The sequence below is a fragment of the Loxodonta africana genome, chromosome 23, assembly GCF_030014295.1.
Source record: "Loxodonta africana isolate mLoxAfr1 chromosome 23, mLoxAfr1.hap2, whole genome shotgun sequence".
NCBI lineage: Eukaryota > Metazoa > Chordata > Mammalia > Proboscidea > Elephantidae > Loxodonta > Loxodonta africana.
Window position 1 is genome coordinate 44,084,852 of NC_087364.1, and position 21,455 is coordinate 44,106,306.

At 35.2% G+C, this 21,455-nt stretch overlaps 1 protein-coding gene across 3 annotated transcripts in view; it reads right to left on the minus strand.

Moving 5' to 3' along the window:
- Positions 1–732: 732 nt before the first annotated feature.
- Positions 733–21,455, minus strand: part of PDCD10 (programmed cell death 10) — a 47,968-nt gene continuing 27,245 nt past the window's right edge. The window contains exons 3-8 of one of the 3 annotated variants that reach the window (XM_003416253.4): positions 18,383–18,436; positions 12,716–12,833; positions 11,263–11,389; positions 5,057–5,135; positions 4,675–4,757; positions 733–1,726 (exon numbers count right to left, since the gene is read on the minus strand). In XM_003416253.4, coding sequence (XP_003416301.1) covers positions 1,645–1,726; positions 4,675–4,757; positions 5,057–5,135; positions 11,263–11,389; positions 12,716–12,833; positions 18,383–18,436 — 543 coding nt within the window. In that variant the 3' untranslated portion in view covers positions 733–1,644. The remainder of the gene's footprint in view (positions 1,727–4,674; positions 4,758–5,056; positions 5,136–11,262; positions 11,390–12,715; positions 12,834–18,382; positions 18,437–21,455) is intronic. The other 2 variants (XM_023555538.2, XM_010596051.3) reach the window with 2 other exon arrangements.

Consider the following 21,455-nt stretch of genomic DNA (forward strand, 5'->3'; position numbering starts at 1 on the left):
AGGGCCACACTAGCCCTTCCACATTCACCCAAACCCTGGCCCACTAACATTATGTAAGAAACTAACCAGAGCATAAGCCTTCTTTCTGGATGAATATTTCACGACAGAAGCCAGATGTATCAGATAGTGGGATAAAAAAAAAAACAAAAACAAAAACAGGTGATTTGGAGCTTGGGTGGTAACTGTGGTGAGTTCTCCTAAGAAGGGTAAATCAACAGGAGGACAACAGAAGTTTTGGTTCATGTTAGAAAAGGCTGCTACTGAAGAAGCAAAAAACAAAACAAAAAAACAGCATCTTATTTCTTCATAATTTGCTAAGTCTATTTTGCAAATGACCATCCATCCACTTTCAAAGTGAATGATCATTTATGCCCAAAATGGTTAAGATCACCAATTCTATTTGTTTTACTGGCTATATATCTTTGAAGAAAAAAATCAAGTCAGTAAAACTTCCATAAACCCATGTTCCATCAAGTTGTCTATTTGTTTTTCTTTCCAAATATTTTCTGTTTATATTAACAGGGTGATTACTTTTATATTGCCAATGAGAACTAATGTTTTAAAATGTTTTTTAAAATAACTAAATCAATGATAGTAAAAAAAAATATATATATATATTGCAAACAAAAATTTAGTTTAACATTTAAAGTCTTTAAAAAGATGAACATATTCTGATTTTTTCCTTTATCATAAATGAAAACTGAAATCATCTCTTAGCATAAATACTCAATATATACTTTCCTTAAAACTTCTCTGTGGTGAAACAAAGCTATACATATTTCAAGAGTGGGTAGAATATTAACACTTATGACAATTTCAAGCCAACGAGCATTGGTATAGCTTCAAATTACTAATTGTGGCTATTTTTGGAAATGCTTATTAGGGCCCAGCATACCAGAAAGTCTTAACTTCTCAGAGTCAAATTTATGTTGTCACAGAGTTCAAAAAGTGGCCTTACAGTGTGAAGACACCATAAAATTGCCACCCCTTTCTCAAAAATCTCTTAAAACAAGATGAAAATAATGAAAAAATATTCAGTACCTCATATGTAGTAACTAATGCAAATATCTCCCTTGATTAATTTTTGTACAAAGCGATTAAGGGCAAAAAATAGGAATTCTCGTTGCTTTAAGACCTGATAGACTAATAAGACCCTGTTAGAAGTTCTTTAGATATTACACCATGTTGCCTAGGTCTTCTGATCTCACACACACATGCTTTTTTTTTTAAAGTAAACAAATGTTTAACAGATGTAAACTATTTATTGAATATTTGCCACCAAATATTGTTAAATACATTATCTTGCAGCATATCGCTTTCAAGTTAAAATGTCAGAAACAAACACCAATATTTACAATTCTTTTAAGGAATGTTACATAATGACACATTAAGGCGTAAATTCTTTTGGCTTATAATTCTTAAAAGAATGATAATAGCAAAAGTGATGCAAAATCTTCAGTGTGAGATTATGATTAAGCTACATTTTACAAAAATATGGTGTAAGATGGCAATAATCCCATTCAACATCCTGGATTAGGTCCCTTCAGGAGGGACTGATAATTTATACAGTCAAACTTTAAAATTTACAGATAAAGGCAGTTCAATACTGCCACTGAGAAGTACATCTCTCAACATATACAACTTTCAGGCCACAGTTTTGAAGGTCTGAAGTATCAAGTTGGTTTGATGAATTAGTCGGTTGGCACTTATGAACACATTTATTGCCCTGTTAAAAAAACAAAAACAAACATTAATTTCATAAAAAAAATCACATTTTTAAGTTATTAATAATGTAGAAATAATAATAGTAGAAATAAACTCAATTTATTATGATATAAAAAGAAAAAGACAAATTAGCATTGAGTTTCATAGCTTTTATTCCAGTCTGGAATTTAGTGGCCCAGCATCATTGGAGACTATCTAGGAATTACTGCCCCCTGGTGGTTCTGGCTGGCAACAGGGAGTTGGAGGGCTGTTAATGACAGGCGGCACCTCAATTGACCAGAGTTCACTTAAGGTGGAACAAACGACAAACGACTGACCAATGAGGAGGGTTTGATGTGGACTCTGGCTGTGGTTTCGCAGAAGTTACCCAAATAAAATCGGCTGAGTATTACACTGGTCAAAGGACATGATGAACACATAGGAAGAATTAGGTCTAATCTGATTCATCCCAAACTTTACTTGAAAAAAAAGTGAGGATTCTAAACTACTTTTGGAATTACCCTACTTCTAAAACAAACAAAAAAAACCTGTTTTTAAAAACAGCTTTGCTCTCTACCATATTCTCCTAACAGCCCATCTTACGGGACGGGAGCACAGAGCTGATGCCTAGTCCCATTATGTGGCTTTATCAGTTTCTCTCAGTAACACAGCTAAAGCCTGCATCTTCACCCGAGACAATTTTCAAAAAGCAGGGACCTCCCATTGAAAGATGGCTTATAGGTCAGGCTCGATTAATACTTTTCAGTTTTGAGCAATGAGCAGGTACAAAACTGGCAGCACATTATTCATACACAAAGAAGAGCAATTTAAGAAGCTGCTGAATGGAAAGTAGTAGTGGGGGCCTGAATAATACATATGCAGGGTAAAACACTTCAGATAAAGCAGGCTCTAAATGAATTTCTACCTTTCAGTGTGCTAATTCTATTATATAAAAAAAAATAGCTCTCATTAATTAGAATCAGAAATAATGACCCCATTATGTAAATTATTATTTTAATGTGTTTTTGGTTAGGTGGACTTGGCACGGGAAATCTGGGAAAAACAGATGTAAGTTTATTTTCAGAACACACCTGCTAAGTTATTGAACGTAAGTCATCAAGGAGCATTCCCCCTAGACAACCTGAATAGCAGTACAGAGCAACACAAAACCGTTAACAAAATTTAGCTTAGTATCTTTAATTCATAATATAAATATTTCAACCTGTTTGCACTGTTAAAAATAACTTTAAAAATTGAGAAAACCATTCTGATATTTTATTATTACAAAACATCACTACAATAATATGCAAAGATGTGACCTGCACAATAGAGATGTTAAAATTTCAATGGTTGGACAGGATGTTTGAGGTCCCCATCGATTAAGGCTCAAATAATCATTATCTAGGTTATTTTTCTGACTTCAAGCACTGTGAGAAAATGGTCTTTTCTACAAAATTCTTAGCATTCCACCTGAGGTACAAAGAACTCCATATGTGGTCCGATGCTACAGAAGACAAGCTCATTTCACCAGCTCAGACATATGCACAGGTGTGTACGTATGCAAAAAACACATATAAAACGTACATTCCTCTCTAATTACAAAAGCTATGTATGTTCACTATAGAAAATCTGACACAAAAAAAGAAAAAAATTAGATACAATTCCACCAGCGACAGTTGTTAAAGCTGTGTTGCCTTTCCTTCTAGCCATTTTTCTATCAGCATGCACTTAAGAAGAATCTCTTGGTTTTCTGCAGTGTCTTACATCCAACAGTATGTAAATTTAAAAATAATGTCCAATTTACATTTTGAATATACTTCCTTTCTTATAGAGTAACCCTGTAAAAGCCAACTGAGCGTCCTTCCTTCCAGGAGAGTGGATCACAACCCCTACAGCATTTTAAATCACTTGCAGCACTTCTAGAAAACACCTGACATCCTGGCCCATCTCCAGCTCAGTCCAATCAGAATCTCTAGAGGTGGGGTCCCAGCACTGGGATTTTTGCAAACTGATCTCAAGTGATTTTAAGGTGCCGCCAAGAAAGAGAGCCACTGCTGTAACTTTAGCAGTCTTTCTCAACAGACCTGTGGAATCAGTATCATCAGAAAATGTCTTAGAAATGCAAGTTCTTGGGTTCCTCCCCAGAGCTACTGAATAACTTTAAATATCTAAACCTGGGATGGGACCTGAATAGCTTGTGTTTTAACATGCCCACCAGGTGATTCTGATGCCACTAAAGTTTGAGAGCTATAGAATCAGGGATCAGTCAAGTAGGCCAGTAAGCCAAGTCTGACCAAACCTGGTTTTGTATGGCCTACAAGTCCAGAACACTTTTTACATGTTAAATGGTAGGCAGAAAAAAAAATAATGTTATGTGACAGGTGAAAATTATACAAGATTCCAATCTCAGTGTCTAGAAACAAGCTTTCAGAGGCGTTTGTTTACATCTTGTCTATGGCCGCTTCTGCACGAGAGCAGAAGCAAGGTTGCATGTAGACGGTTTTTCAAAGCAGCACAGCACTCACAGGTGATATTCTTTAGTTTGTTGGCCAATCCATTATTTACCTAAAGGTGACCTCAGGGCCTGGTAGGGATTCAAGGTTTAAAGATCTCAAGGCAATAGCCTCAGGGAGTCCTCCAGTCTCAACCAGTCCAGGAAGTCTTGATTTTTTAAGGATTTGAGGTTCAGTTTATTCTTCTTCCATCCTACCAGGACCCACCTATTGTGGCCCTGATCATCCACAAGGTTTCCAATGGCTGAGTTTTTTAGAAGTAGATCAACAGGGCTTTCTTCCAAGGGACCTCTGAATGGACTTGAACTGCCAACCTTTTGGTTAGCAGGAGAAAGCTTAACCACCTGTACCACTCAGAGACTCCAACGATATAATTATTTATATAGTTTTAATGTCATATAAAACCATCTAACTTATTTCATTTTAAAAGAAAAGTATGATAAATGACAGTACTTACTTGCCATCTTTAAAATAGGTTTTCAGAGTATCACTGAAACTTTTGGAGTACTTTACAAACTCTTTCTTTTGGTGTTCAAGTGCCTATATACATTAAAAAAAAAAGTAATAAAATATTATTAAATAAAATAACACAAAAGCCAAAGTCAAACACGGGTGATTACACAGGATATGGAATGGCCTTTATTACCAATAAGCATTTTTAGGAGTATTTATTTAAACACATATAATACACAGCATATTTAATTCAAGGACAAACCCAATGGTTAATGGTACAAAACTATTTTCAATGATCTAACCCTTTTAGTATTTAATTCAATAAAACAACAGAGTGCAAACCAACACCTAGATTGGTAACAAGCAAGGCTTCTGCTTAAACTTACCCTGCGATTCTGATATTGGTATTTCTTGAAGACATTATTCACTGTATCAAGAAGTTCTTTTATTGCACTAGCTATATCCCTGTTGGGAAATAAAAAAAGAATTTTTAGCAAAATCGGCTATATTTGAAAGTTTATGTGTGTGTGTGTACATATTTAAGAATTACTAATGACAGTATACTATTAATTACCATAGGTATGCTCTGCCAAGGGCAAACATCTGGCTAGATGGTTGGTGGGGTTTCAGCCTGTTCTTTTCTATTATTCTAACTCCTCTTGTACAGCTGGCCAAACACTGCCAACTAACACTAATTTTCCCAAATCAACATTTTATTCAGTATTACTTATTAAAATTTATACCAAGGTAAGCATATCTCTGCCTTTCTGTTTTTTCTAGTTCTAATTTTTACTTTCTTTGGTCAATATAGCTGAATTCAAGAATGAACGATTTTATGAAATTTTTCATGTAACCCACCAAAAAAACCACTGCTTATTTACTAACACTTCAAGTTTCATACCTAACAGCTGCGATGTTTAAAATACTTCTTCCTCAGACATAGCTCTCCTCTCTTAGGCACATTTCCCTTCTTTTTAGTCAGTGAGTATCTTCCTCTTCCAAACTTTTGCTGTCACTATTTCCTTTGGAAAATATATTCAGATTGCTGGGAGAGACAGTATCAGAATATTCTTCTACCTTAACCTTTCCAGCAATCATCCTTTGACTATATATGCCTCAACACCTCCTTCTCCTTTCTAAAAAGAGAAAAAAAATCTCTAATTCTCATGAGTCGACTCATCTTCCTATCCAAGAGCTTTCCTTGTCTTTTATATCTATGACCTTTTCAATTTCCACATCCTAACTTCACAGCAATTTTTTTCTTTCCTGTCAAACTGAACTTTATGTAATTCTGCATTCTCAAATAGCCTCGCATTTTCTAAGGTAAGTCTCCTCCTTTCCACATCCATTCTCTTAGGTGTCAACTGCCACAAAACCTTTAGCTACTCAGATATAATGGAAGTGTAAAAATCTAAATCATCCCAAATATAACCTTTTAAAACTGACTTTGGTGCAAATGTCAGATTTCAGTTATTTCATACCTAAAACATTGCAACCTTACTATGGGGGGGGAGCTCAGTTTCCAGATTTTTGTGTGTGTATAAATAAAAACCCGTTGCTGCTGAATCGATCACGACTCATAGCAACCCTATAGGACAGAGCAGAACTGCCCTGTAGAGTTTCCAAGGAGCACCTGGTGGATTCAAATTGTCAACCTTTTGGTTAGCAACTGTAGCTCTTAACCACTACACTACCAGGGTTTTAAGCATATGGAAACTCTAGGAATTACAGATAGAAGGATTTTGGTATATTAAAAAGCATTTTAGCCTATTCTGTAATATCAAGGACATTTTTAATCAATATTTCAGTGAGTGTATATTAGCTACTGTATGTCAAACATTAGTATGAAACTAGTAAAAAATGTCTGCCTTGAGGATTATTCTCTTTTAAGAATTATCTACATGGGATCAAAGTGACAATAGCAACTTGAAAGATTAGATAGAAACTTTAGGGGCAATGAGTTTATGTTAATGTGGGAGGAACAACTCACAGAAAAGGAAGGTAAGAATGGTTGCACAACTTGAAGAATGAAATCTATGTCACTGAACTGTACATGTAGAAACAGCTGAATTGGTTTATGTTTTGCTGTGTACATTCTCAATGCCAACAAAATACAATTTTTTACGAAGTGTTAAAAAAATGCAATTAGGCTGAAACATGAAAATATTACTCAAGTGGGACAATAAATTTTACATAAAAATGACATCTGTCCACTCATATTTTTGCTTCTAGTTTAGTAACAGAAGTTTTAAGTTATATAACTGTTCCTTTTGCCCACGATTTTAAGCAAGCTGAATCTTTCTGTGTGGCTGTGATGGACATAAATCTACCAGAGGTTAAAAAATGATGTCAGCTGAGAAAAAAAAACTATAATTTCAATAACACAAAAGTCAAACTGAATATCCAAGGTCTCCTAAACCCACAATGAGGGCTATTTAAAATGGAATATAATGGAACAATTACCCAACAATCAGGCAATTAGCTGTTTATACACAGTTTCACTTTGCAATACACTTTAATATTCTGCTAAAAAAGGGATGATAAAAATGTCCTCTCAGGGCTAGTCAACAAGATGAGCACATGGTCCAAGTACAATATTAAAGGCAGGATTCCATCAGTCAGAAAAGCAGTTCTCAGACTGGTCACTCCATCACTCACCTATGGCGCAAAACAAAAAGGGGGGCGGGGCTTGCTGGACCCTACACCAGACTTACTAATAAACCCTTTTGGAATCTGTATCGTTAAAAAAAAAAACAACAACAAAAAAACAACTCCCCAGAGGTTCTGCTGATGAGCTAGGTTTGGTAACCACTGTGTGGGAACATGGAGCTTTGGAAACAGAGCTTTATAAAGAACTCCATTGCTCAAGGCTGTTTATCCCTAGGCCTAGCCTTCTGTATGATATGAGGCAAAAGACTGTTAATGACCTATCAAGTTGTTGAAAAATTTTCTCTAAAAGCACTCTGTAACAATGTATATGTCAACTAGTATGTTACCCACAGGTACACAGAACAGCATTTTCATTTATAATAGCAAGGTCTGCAGTAGAAAAGTTAAATCACATTATTAGCTGCCTGAAAGTTTGTTTCCTATGAGAGAAAAGTACCAGTATAAAAAAATACTTCAGACAACCGAACAGGTAAAGAACTGTGGAAAACTTGGTAAAATATCTATAGTGTAACTATGCACAGTCTGGAGGTGATGGGTTCTGTAATAAGGGACACATAGTGTGGGTATAGTGGAAGGGAATGTAACAATTTGCAGCTGTTTAGTGGGGTAACATTTCGGAAACGGATGAATGAAAGAAGCAGAAAGAAGCACAACGGACGTTAGATGAAATATAAACACACATCTTAGAAAAAAAATGCCATGGAACAGCTTCTAATCATGCCAGCCAAACGTGTACGATAATGTGTTTATACACTGTAAAGGAAGAAAATTCTTTTGTTTTATGTTTAGTTTGGTCTAGACCGGATACCTCTAGAAAAGCTGTTCTGAAGCCACCATAAGAACCCCTGACTTGAGACAAACTTGGGTGAATTTTAACCTAAGAATATACAAATGCAGATTACAGAGAGTAACTGGGCTAAATGCATGGCTTTCTGGTCTATCAAATCACAAGTCTCCACTATTCATCCATTAACTAGAATGTATGACTTAAAAAAAAAAAAGCTATGAATTAGTTTTATAAAATATTTACATTATCTCAAATATAATCAAATAGAAACATTGATTAATCAAAAGAATATTTAAAATATTTGTTTGCTGCATCATTTTTCCTAATCAACTCCATAGAGAGAAGGGAGGAAAAAAACCTTATTTCACAGCAGTGCTGGTATGTGCCCTGAGGGTGTGCCTATGCTAGGTCCTGTGCTAGATACTTTATGGATATCACTTCTTCCAGTTCTCACAACTATTATCCTCATTTTCAGAGGTACAAATTAGAACCACAGAAGCTAAGCACCTTATTCAACGTTACACATACAAATGTTGGACTGGAGATTCAAACCCAGGTCTGCTAATACATTTAAAAAGACCTGAATGTTTGTTAGATGTCAAGAATATTTTTTCTACTTTAGCATAACCTATAGCATCATGGGAAACCCTGGTGGCATAGTGGTTAAGTGCTACGACTGCTAAGCAAAGGGTCGGCGGTTCGAATCCGCCAGGTACTCCTTGGAAACTCTATGGGGCAGTTCTACTCTACCCTATAGGATGGCTATGAGTTGGAATCGACTCGACAGCACTGGGTTACTGGTTTATAGCATCATGTACATACTTGGTGTAGTAGGTATTTATGTTTATTGGAAAACATTGCTAAAATAAAAAGAAGAGCATAATGACTTTAAATATGAGAAAGTAAAGTGTTTTAAAGAAAAATAGTTACTGCACAGTATGCTGTGCCTGAAGGATAAACCATTTTGATTGCAATTTCACTAATTTGTCAAACAATTATCTGTGGTAACAACATGTACCAAAATACATCAATATGTATCATAGTGATAAAAATAATCACACCTTAAACATTTATGCTATACAAGGTTGAATTTTACTTTAAAAATTATACATATATTAAGAAACTTTCCATGGTGAATTAACCCTTCTAAAATAGTTAAGAAAAAAATTTTCACTGCCATTGCTCTTTAGTCAGTTGTGCTCAGTACATTCCAGAAAACAGAACTGAAATATTTCTATTGCCCCATAAATGAGAGACAAGACCCTAACTGAGCTTCCATCAGTGACTCTGGACAAGACTCAGGCTCTTCACCTCAACTTTCTTATGACTGAAATGTGACTGTAATAAAACAGTTTTCAAACTGCATCTCCGTAAAGCCACAGAGGTTTTAGCAGAGATCCCCGGGGGGCTCTTTAAGGGGAAAAGAATCAAAGTATGCAGGATGAGGGCTCCAGGCCTGCCAGTTCGGCCCCAGCCTCAAACACAACACTGTCGTGTCTTTTACACACTGGCATTCTATACAGGGTGTCCTTCATCACACTTCTTTCAAACAGCAGAAAGAGAACTTTTTTTCCCCATCAACAGATTAAATCAACATTATGAGTCTACGACTGGGAAGCAGCAGAGAAGACTTTGGAGTCAGACTGAGTGGGTTCAAAACCCCAGCTCTACCACTTACTAGCTCCGTGACCTTAGGGAAGTTACTTAATTTCCTGTGCCTCGACTTTCTCATCTGTTTATAGTTCTGAGGATGAAGTTAATACATGTGAAGTGTTTAAAACAGTGCTTAACGCATAGTAGATTCTATATAAGTGATCATTATTATTAAGATGACACTGATTCCGTAAACCTCTACTTCAATGATCTAAAGCAAAATTTACTGAAAATATTCAACATTAAATCTTCACAGGTATATAGCATAGTTCATCAACAAATACATGATTATCAAAGCAAATTAAAACTTATTAACTTATTTGAAAACTCTAGAAATAAGTTGTCTAAACAGCTAAGTTTGAGGTCGCTGACAATTTATCCCATAGGCCAAACTTGCTTACTTTACCCATTAAAAAAAAAAATTTCTTTTTTTTAGCAGATTAAAAATAAAAATGCTTAAGTAGTTGACTGTTTCCCTCTTTTCATATATGAAAAATAATTAAAGGAAGTTGGAACATTCCTACAAAGGTAAAATATAAAAACCCTTGTGAGATATAAAACATTGGACATACTCCTCCCTCTACATACCACTTAAAGTAGGTGTCCAAATGAGCTAAAATAATATTTCTCAATGTGGATTACAAAGATTATTTCTGAGAGATGAATATTAATATTTATTCCACATGAGCCTCCTTAGGTAATTTAAAAGGTCACATATGACACAGACTCCTCCAGAAAAAGACTTGAGCTAAATCTTTCCTTTCCAGCAATTTCTACTTCTGGTTGCACCACAAGGTTGCATTGTTAGTGCCACTATGATTATTCCTGGTTTTGTTTTCCACTCGGTGACACTGGAGAACACTGTCAGACTCTAGTTTAAAAATACTCACCTAGAAATTATGGTTGATGTTTCCCCCTTGTTCCCTGACTGCATCCCAGAAGAGAGTGACCCCTCATTTAACCACTGCTCTAGAATGATCCTTCTGGCTGCTCCTCACCAGCCAGCCTCCTGGAACCATGTATATTCTCAGTCTTATTTAACCTGGATCCCAAAGGCAAGAACTTGGAGGCTCACAATTTGATCAGTATTAGAAAATGCTATTTATGCCTTAGAGTACATTATTTGGCATAGTGACTTCTGCCATTCTGAAATAAAAATAATTTTGGTCTCCTGTCTTACAGATATCTAAGATTTATCTAACTCCTCTGTGTATTCATTTACTTTAATCTGATATTTGTATCTCTGCATTACTTATAATACATAATACATAAATTACATTCTGGTTTATGCACGTTTAATCCATTGTTGATGTTATTGTACTCTGAGGCCAAACATCCTAGCTTAGAAGTTAATACTAAAAATGTACTATATAAAAATTTCAAATTAGCTTAATATTAATTTTATAGCAAAATAAAAACATCTAGAATGAGTGGTTCCTTTGAAATACTTTCAAGAAAAACCAAAATAAAAAAATAACTTACTTGATTGTCTGCAAAAACCGCACTCTGTCATTGATCTCATCTGGGATCTTACTGAGAATTTGTTTAAGTGCTCGTGCCTTTTCATTTAGGTCCTGGAACTCTGGCTCTGGTCGTTCAATCATATATTCTGATAAAATAAATACATTAACAAAAAACATAATGCAACTCCCTGCCAAACTCAAATTTAAGAATTCTCAATGTTAGTCACAGAATGAGAGAAAAGAAAAAGAAAGGCCAGATAATTAGGAAAGACAATGTTGCAAGACAGGATTCACTAAGAGTTCAAACTAGGTCACTAATAATGTTAGGACTTCTTCCCAGTAGGATATTGAAAATAAAAGACTAAACATTTTCAATTTTGAGTAAATAGAAATCCGACTTTAAAAAAGGGGCAAGGGGCTTAACCAAACTCACCTTTTTAGAAGGAACTCTTAAATGAAGTGATGATATTCATAATGAATGGAAAGGTAGTATCACTAAAGAAAAAGCTGAGTTTAATGATTTAAAACTCCTATGTTGAACGTTCAGTGGCTCATTATTGATGTAAGCCCCAAACTCAACCAACTAGCATCTTCAGCACATTTTTGCTATCTCACTTAAAAACAAAAATCACCACCACCACAAATCCAGCACAAGGGCTGGCATCACAGGACAACTTTGGACAAAAGGTTCAATTTTCAACTGGACCAGGCAGAGGAAAAGTAAGTTCACTAGCAGATTCGTTGTAGACTTAGCAGGATTATAACTCACTGATATACTATATACTCTTGTCTAACAAGCTGCAAATGCTCAGGTCTAGAATAATGAGAGCGTTCTTATAAATGCTGAAGATTCTGCTTCATTACAATTACAGAATCAGTTAAAATACCTACCTTTTTTTCCCTCCCTTAATAAAACTAAGGGAAATTAGACTGTTTTATTTTCCTAAATTGGCAGGAGAATGGCTACTGAACTTAAGTGAAATTTGTTTCTAATTATTAGAAAAAAGCAAAAAATGGGAAAAAGATAGTTATTATATTGCTCTCTCAAATCTGTGCTTGAAAAAAAAAGTATCACGCTATGCTAAAGTAAAAAACAAAGTAACTCATGTCTTTCAAACTGAGGTTTGCTTAAAACATCAACACAAAATAGTTTATCTTTTAGCGAAAATAGAACTCTTCAAACATCTTATTAATAGAAAAAAAATAAAACATGAAGAATAAACACTGTTAAGTAATGAAATCTGACAAATATAAAAAAAAAAAGCAAGGACTGCTTTACTATTTTATACAGATTTGTTTTCACAACCCCCAAAATAAGAAGAATGAAGGAGAAAGACAAGAAGGATGGGAAAGAGGGTAGGGGGGAGGAAGGAAGAAAAAGAGGAAGAGAGGGAAAGAAATTAAGAAAGATCCTTCTGTTAAATAATGATTCAGAGGAAAGTGCTTTTAAACAATTTTAAGATATCTGATACCTTCTACATCATCAGCTGCCATACGAAGAAGGGATTCTGTGAAGTTAACTTCTACACTTTTTTTCTCTAAAATTTTCATAATGATGTCTTGTGTGAGACCTGGATTTTCTTTCTCAGCCTATAAGAAGGAGGAAACCAGTTTTGAAAAATGGAAACCAAACGAGCATTTTAAAGCCCAAACTTAACTGTATTAGAATCTGCTGTGAGTTTCGGAGGCTGACCAACTCATACGTAAGGGTAGAAATCTCTGTAAACCGTGTGCCACGATGCCATTCATTCACATTGTGTTAGAGCTGGTGCATCAGCTACTTTCTGCCTCAGCCATCATCCCGTTTTCCATCTGAACATAAAGTATTGAATGTTTCCTACTTCTCCTTCACTCTCTTGCAACTGAGTAACATAGACAGAAAAAAAGGTTATCTGTATTTTTCTGTTATCCATCAGTTACTCTTTTCGTTATTTTAAATACATTGAATGCTTTTAGAATTTTCTTTCTTATGTAGTACTTGAGGGTCAAGCAATGACTGGTCTCTCCAGTATTTTGCAGATCCTTTGCATTTAAACTAGGACAATGCCAGGAAAAACAACAAAAAAGCAAGATTTCTTTTCCTTTATAGTCCCTTAACTACCTTCCCACACAATGATTTTAATTTCCTTTTTTATTTTTTGTAGTAAGAATATTCCCTTCACTAGTTTTTAGAATATCATTAATCCTTTTACTACATCCTGAATTTGTTTCACTAATGAGTTTGCACTCATTCTATGTAAGTTAGACTCCCTAGAGCACTAAAACCTTCTAGTCATTTCAAGACTGAGCGAGAAGAGCTCTGAATTTACCAAAGTTAATTATCAGATCTTTGTTTTCTCCAGTAATTCTGTTCTATTTTATTATTATTTTTCAAATTTTCTAGTCATACTCCAAGTTTGTTTCTATGATGCCTGTCAATTTTAATCATTATGCTGATAGCTTCCTTTTTTTTTTTTTTTTGCCCTGATATTAAGTAGCAAATAGAAACACAATTTATGGTCTTAATCAGATGGCAATCTATTTGCTTCCCTTTGTGTCAAACACACTTAACCTCTGCCTCTTCAATTCCACTCTGATATCACTGCAGGCACAGCTTTATTCTGTTCCTATTGCTCTTTCCATTATAACATCTTGTTTCTCATTAGATTTCATGTATCGAAAACTGAAAGGTGGTGGAAGAAAATGGGAAAAGAAAATACAGACATTTATCTCAATCCTGGGATCATTTTAACTGCTGTCAAATGCTATTCAGGGAAATCACTTTGATAGATGATTAATAAGTGTGTCCTGCTAAATTCTCTTCTTTTATAACCAGTTTTGATTTTTGTTTCTGTGGATACATTTAAAATATTAAAAAAAAAAAAAGACTGTCTTCAAAAGGAAAGTTGCATAAATATGGCTTAAGATGGTGTCAACAATATTAATTTGGTAAACTGCTGCAAAAGTACACATAGTATACTACTTAAATAAACCACTATTTGGTAACAGTGATTTATTTTCCTCCTCTAAGACTGAAACTACCTAAATAATGAATTACCTTGTGGGGGAACCATTCTTTACGTGTTTTCAGGGAATGCCAGCAAAACCAAAACAAAACAAAACACCTTTCTTATTAAGCTATAATTAGGTACTGAAAAGAAACACCAACAGCTTAAGAAGAAAGTTTTCAATACCAAGTTGGTCTGAGGCCCTGAAATGCCAAAGCTGGAACACTACAGAAATCTCACAGAGATTACACTAAGGGCACAGTGCCCTTAATGCCAAAAGAAATAACCTAACAATGCTATTTATTAAGTTATTAGGCCCAAACAATAAGTAGTTATATCCTAACAACTTAGTAACCTTAAAAAAAAAAAAAAATTCAAAGAAAAAAAATATTTTGTTTCATTCTTAACCGTAATTACTTATTAATGGGATGTGTGTGTTAGGAGCCCTGGTGGTGCAATGGTTAAGAACTTGGCTGCTAATCAAAAAAGTCAGCAGTCGGAATCCACCAGGCACTCCTTGGAAACCCGATGGGGCAGTTCTACTCTGTTCTGTAGGATCGCTATGAGTCAGAATCGACTCGAATGCAATGGGTTTGGTTTTTTTGTGTGTGTGTGACTGCTGAGCATCACACAAGTTCTCAAACACTGGAATCAGATTACCACATTTTTATGCAAATAACACACACATCATATGTTTTTCTGGCAACCCCACAACCCCCTCGTGCATTGTCTTTCTAGGCTCATTATGTGCTTTGTATATATGGGGGCATTATTTACACGGGCTCATTATTTGTGAAAAATATGGTACTCCAGCCACCTTCATTTCCTGTTGCACGCTGATTTTCTTGTGGTACTTGCTTTTTTATCACAGCAACTATCGAAAGCCCAGCTTCACAAAGATACAATAGCATCAAAAGGAATGCAGCCCAATTTCATGTTGAAACTACAAACTACATCAAGCTAGTAGTTTTACTCACCATCGGCAGATGTTGAGTATCACTGTTTCCTTCAAGAATTTAACATATTCTACGCACCCCTGGTGGCACAGTGGTTAAAGCATCCGGCTGCTACCTGAAGGGTTGGCAGTACAAACCCAAAAGCTGCTCCCAAGGAGAAAGATGGGGCAGTCTGCTCCAGTGAAGATTTACAGCTTTGGAGACCCCACAGGCAGTTCTACTCTGTCCTACAGGGTTGCTGTGAGTCAGAATTGACAGGACGGCGGCAGGTTTGGTTTTCGCTTTTATACATCCCTGCGAATTTGGCATGGGTCCCCAGCACGTCTCCTCACATATTATGGGAACAGTAGTCTTAGTATCTTCTGGATAAGTCCTGGTTAAATTAGTTTTAATTTTAAAAGTCTTAAATTTACCCAATGCCTCTGACAGCCAAAACAAATAGTTCTGCCCTTAAATCATAGACTCTAACTATCTACACCTCCAGGTTTCTCCCCAGAATACAGCTTTGAGCTCTGTGGCATCCAATCTTTTATGAAGAAGCCAGCTGTGAGAGCACATACGCCACAGGCAGTAAAAACCGCTACTGTGAACCATGGATTCTCCACCTAGGAGCCAGGATGGCCTTTCAGAATCTCTCAGGTGAATGGGTTACAAGGGGTCAGATAGAACATACATAAAGTTTAACAAGTAATATTCAATAGTATTACTGTATCTTGATAAAAACTAATTTAATATTTTTCTTTTTCTCCAAATAGCAAAGACAGCAAAGCTTGATAAATATCACCATTGTTGTGGGCCAAGAACTGGAAACATGGATATAAAAGATTTTCTGGTCCAGTGAGGTATTTTAAAAATCTCTTCCAAGAAAGTTATGGTTTAAAAAACACAAAAATTTTAACTTTTTAACACAGGCTCTCTTTTAATGTCATGTGAGTTCAACGTAAATTAAATATGGTACTTAAAAATCTAGTAAAGTAATAGTGATTAATCCATTTTCCTCTAAATTAACTTCCACTGCCCCCAATTAAAAATCAGTGCTGAGGACAATAAAATTTTATTCATGAATCAAACCAGATTCATAAATAGCCACATACGTTAAAAACATTGTTTGCTTTTTAATTGTACTTGAATTTTGAATCATCAGTCTATACGTACAGATATTAAAGATAAAGCCTCATGAAATTCATTATTTTATCTATTTTATGAATGTCAATAAAGATATCATCTACTTCTCTGAACAAGGTCCTCTTTATGAGGATCCACAGGAAAAATTTCTCTCTGTTCTCTGTATCAGAAAAAGCTGAAAAACTGGTTTTTGCCTTGTTGATACTATACTGTGCACCAGATCATGTTTCTGTCTTTTCTTTGGCCACCAAGATGCTTTAGATAGTCACTATCATGCCTCCACAATGACCATCTGAAAACCATACTAACACTCAAAAGGAAAAACAACAACAAAAAATGATAATCACGTTGCTTTGTTAATTTTCTTTATTAACCCAGCATATTGGAAACCCTGGTGGCCTAGTGGTTAAGTGCTACGGCTGCTAACCAAAGGGTCAGCAGTTCAAATCTACCAGGCGCTCCTTGGAAACTCAATGGGGCAGTTCTACCCCGTCCTATAGGGTCGTTATGAGTCGGAATCGACTCGACAGCACTGGGTTTGGTTTGGTTTTTGGTTACCCAGTATATTGGCAGGATGTTATTTTAATGAAGCTAGTATATGTGTATATACACATTGCACTTTAGAGTTTTAAACCTATCAAAATAGCTCTAATTCAACATATGTAATGTAAATTTTGTGGTGAAATGCTAAGGAAGATGTCTAGTGGTACTAAGCTAGAGAGCTATCAAAAAAGTAATCTCGTGAATCATAAAAAGAAATCAAGCTAGATGGATCTGTAGCTTCAAGTCAAATAAAACTTGACTATAACTTTATTCTATGTAAAACTTTAAAACAATGCTACTTAAAAAACAGGAAACTATTTTAGCTACTGACAGAAACATACACACATAAATAAAAATTAAAAGTTTGGAGACATCTAGGTATGCATATATTCTTAGGCAGTTGTGGGGGGAGACAAAGTTCTATACTAAGGAATGAAGCCATCATGAAAAAGAGCCTCTAGAGTAGTACTACCCAATAGAAATACAATGTGAACAACAAATATGAGCCACCTCTGTAACAAAATTTAAATTTTTTAGGGCCTACCTTAAAAGAAACAGCTGAAGTTACTTTAATACTGTATCAAAAATATTATCCTTTCAACATGTAATTAATTTAATTATGACTATTTTATATTCCCTTTTTTTTTGCACTACATCCTTGAAATCTTTTGTGCATTTCATATGTTGTGTATATCTCAACCAGCCATATGTTAAGTGATCAACAGCTACATGTGGCTAGTGGTTATTCACGGTACAGCTTAGGTCTACAGACAACTAAAAAATTCATTTTGAGTGACTTAACTGTACATTCTCTCAAAATGCCCTTAAACTATCGTACATAAAACCAAAAACCCAACACTGTTGAATCGATTCTGACTCAGAGCAACTCTATAGGACAGAGCAGAACTACCCCTCCGGGGTTTCCAAGGAGCAGCTGATGGGTTTGAACTAAAATTCATCATACACAGAGGACTTACTTTTCCACTCGAAAATATTCTTTTTTTATACTCTTGCTCTGAAACTAAAGAATATAGAGAATATCTTTTTAAATTATAATTTTACAAATAAATTTTTAATAATTCAATAAGATACTCTAAATCTAAAGAGAGAACACTCTGAGGAAGTCAGTTTCAAAAGGCATCAAATGACAACAAGATGAATGCTAAGGAAACAGCACTTCCTCCAGTTCACTTTTTGGAAGTGTTTTAAGCTTTACAGACTATACTAAAAGAGGCGTCCCACTGTCATCGAGTAGATTCTGACTCACAGCGACCCTACAGGACAGAGTAGACTGCCTTCAGCTTTCCAAGGCTATAAAACTTTACGGATGCAGACTACCACATCTTTTTCCTGCAGACTGGTGGGTTCGAACTACTGAACTTCTGGTTAGCAGCCGAGCACTTCAGCCACTGTGCTGTGGCTGAACACGTTTTCCACTAAAAGAAAATAAACTGGCAATTATCACATGGCATTTAGATTTATATATAACATATATTTTAATCATCAAAATAAATTATTTGCTTCTCACCTTAATGAAAGCTGCTCTCAGTGTCTGAGCTGCAGACAGATTTACTCGTTCTAGCTGCAATATAAATTTGAAATCATTATTAATATCAATTTTGGGGAGTAAAGCATACTTCTGATATTGTATTCTGTAGTAATCACAGTGAAATATCCATTATTCAATTAAAAAATAGTTGTTAATGGCTCTAAATCACCATAATTCTTCAGACAGGCCATCTAAAAATTTTCATTAAGGACCATGAAAAATTAAGGTAATACATCAGTCCTTTGTTTATTCCTTAAAAAAAATAAAACAAAACACACATTTCACCTTAAAACTAGGGTTTATTTTACATAAGATAAGCACAGAATATAAAGTAACGATATCATACCAAAAAACCAGTCCCTACTGAAAGAACAAACATATTTATCTGAATTATTGAAAACACAGAACATTCAAGGTTAAACTCTCAATGCATTGTTACCACAGCTATGGTTATGATAGGCAAATACATGGCAAGCGTGTGTGTGTATAATATTAATGAACTTTTTTTTTTAGATTCTCTTTCTACCTATCCACCTTTCTCCTTTTAATTTGCCTTTGAATCCCTCAGCCAGGAATTAAACTGATTACTCTACTTTATTAATTAGCAAATAGCTATGATAAAAAATCTGTTTGATACTCAAACTGAAGACCGTAGATCATCTATGGAGTTCAGAGATTCTCACACCTGTTTCTCTATATTGTCAGGATTAAGAACTGGTTACCTAAAATAGTGTATCAAATGTTCAACTCAAAGGCATATCAAACATATGAGCTTTATAATTTTGAAAGATGTCCTTATTACACACTTTATATTACTCATTTTTCAGCAAGCTAAAGAAGGCATACAACTTCATAAAAATAACCCCATTTGTAGAAGAGCTGCTAACGGTCAGGCTTAAAATAACCACAGTTAGATTCAGATTTCTTATGTCTCCAAGGACTGGGCTAGTTAACTCAGTAAAACTAAACTGTATATATATTTTTTATTTGGGACAATATTGAAATGTTGGAAAACAATGTAACCTTTATAGATTTTTATGCAAGTGGAATAGTTCTACAAAAACCTTATGAACATATACAATGCAATAAATAATCCTTTCAATTCCTTGAGGCAATGAGAGTGTAAGATTTGCTTTATAAATGGCACTAAATATACACATCTAGGAAAACTCCAACACTTTAAATCAATTTATTTTCTAAACAAGACAGTCAGAATTGCCAAGAATCTTACTTCCTTAAGAGTTACTTAAACATAAGGTAAATGCAACAAAATCTGCCAAGATAATAGTTTACTCCAAAAAAACAAGTCAATTTAACTTGGTTTTTACAAATCTTGTGTAAAATCTAATATTGCGCCTTAGCAAGTAAAAGGAAAGACACTAGGCAAATATAGCAAAGAACAATGTAAGGAGTTATGAAATTAATCAGGTATGTTTCCAAAAATGAAAGTATTTTCTGTCTTCACTTAATTTGTTTAATTATAGTGAATACTACTTAAGAGTATTACAAAAAAAAAAAAAAAAAGGTACTCTAGCAGCTGGTCTGATCTCAAGTTCTTGTTGTGCAAGAGGAGGCAGGGGCAGACAGACAGGATGACTGTTTCCACCCTGATATGAGCTCATTTCCTTATTTGGGTTTACACCGCACTCTGACCTCTTGCAGCAAGTCACAGGTCTGAGTCAGATATATTATTAACTGATTCTCCACCGCCTGGCTTGGTACGTTTTAAGAAAGAGTGAGGCAGGTAAAAGAGGCTAAGAAAAGTCAGTGAAGAACTAATAAAATTATCCAAGACAGATATCAACATCTCTAGATTAAGTGTACGTATGTGTACCTTAGAAAAGAAGTTAAAACATACTAAAATCTGTGAGCTGTGAAGCATCTCGCTAGAACTCTGTTGGGAGTCATTTTGGGATGCATTTCATTTATATATATATATGTATGTATGTATGTATGTATGTATGTATATACACACATACCTTGCAATAAACCCTATAGGCTTTCTTATTCATTATGGTATCAACACTGCCCAGGGCAAAGTCAGGAGCACAGGCAAAAACATATTTTTTGAATTGAACTTTATCTTTCATTAATAAATTTATCTAAATCCTTCTTGAATCTATAATTTTTGCCTGTATTCCTTACGTAGCAAGATATGTTTTTTTCTCTTATGTTAAAAAGTACTTTTTTTTCAGGTCTCTGGTCTGTGACATAATATCCAAATATCAGCTACTATTTACTAAGCTGCTAACCAAATGGTTGGCAGTTCAAAGCCACCAGCCTCTCCCTGAAAACGCTATGGGGCAGTTCTACTCTGTCCTGCAGGGTCACTATGAGTCGGAATTGACTTGACAGCAACAGGTTTGATTCGTCGAGTATTTACTAAATACCTATTATGGATCAGGCACTATATAGAGTATTTCTTGCCCTCACAATAAATCAGTAGCTAATTATCGTCATGTTCATTTTACAGAGGAAGAAACTCAAGTTACAAAAACTTGCCCAATGCTACACAGCTAGTTAAGTCTAGAGCCAGGATTCACACCATGTCTGTCTGGCTCCGACCCCAATGCACAATGCTACCCTGCCTCCCTGTACTCACCCTTTCCCAACTGGACTTTACCCTACTCATTGAATCTCTTCAGCTACTTAATAAACCAACAAATTCTTGAGTTTCTATCATGTGCAAGAAGTCAATGTGAGAGATACAAAAAAAGCCTATGGTCCAGGACTCCAAAAGCTCAATCTAAGCAAGCAGCAATTTGGTGGCTTCATTGCCAGCTGAATTAGGAAGTAAAGTCTTTAGAAAGATGGGATTTGAACTTGAAGAGCATGGCCTCTCAAAATGATTTTCCTTTGTAGCTCCCCCATTTAGAGTTTGAGGATTGGTAACACATGGGTGAATAATGATTTTACTTAAGTTTAGAACAGGAAAGGATTTTCATTTTGTTTCAAATACTTTTACTAATGACGTCCAGCACTTTAGCAAGCTTTTGGGAAAACAATCTTTGGTTAGGGTACCTTTAAAGAATTGGTGCAATAATTCTATTAG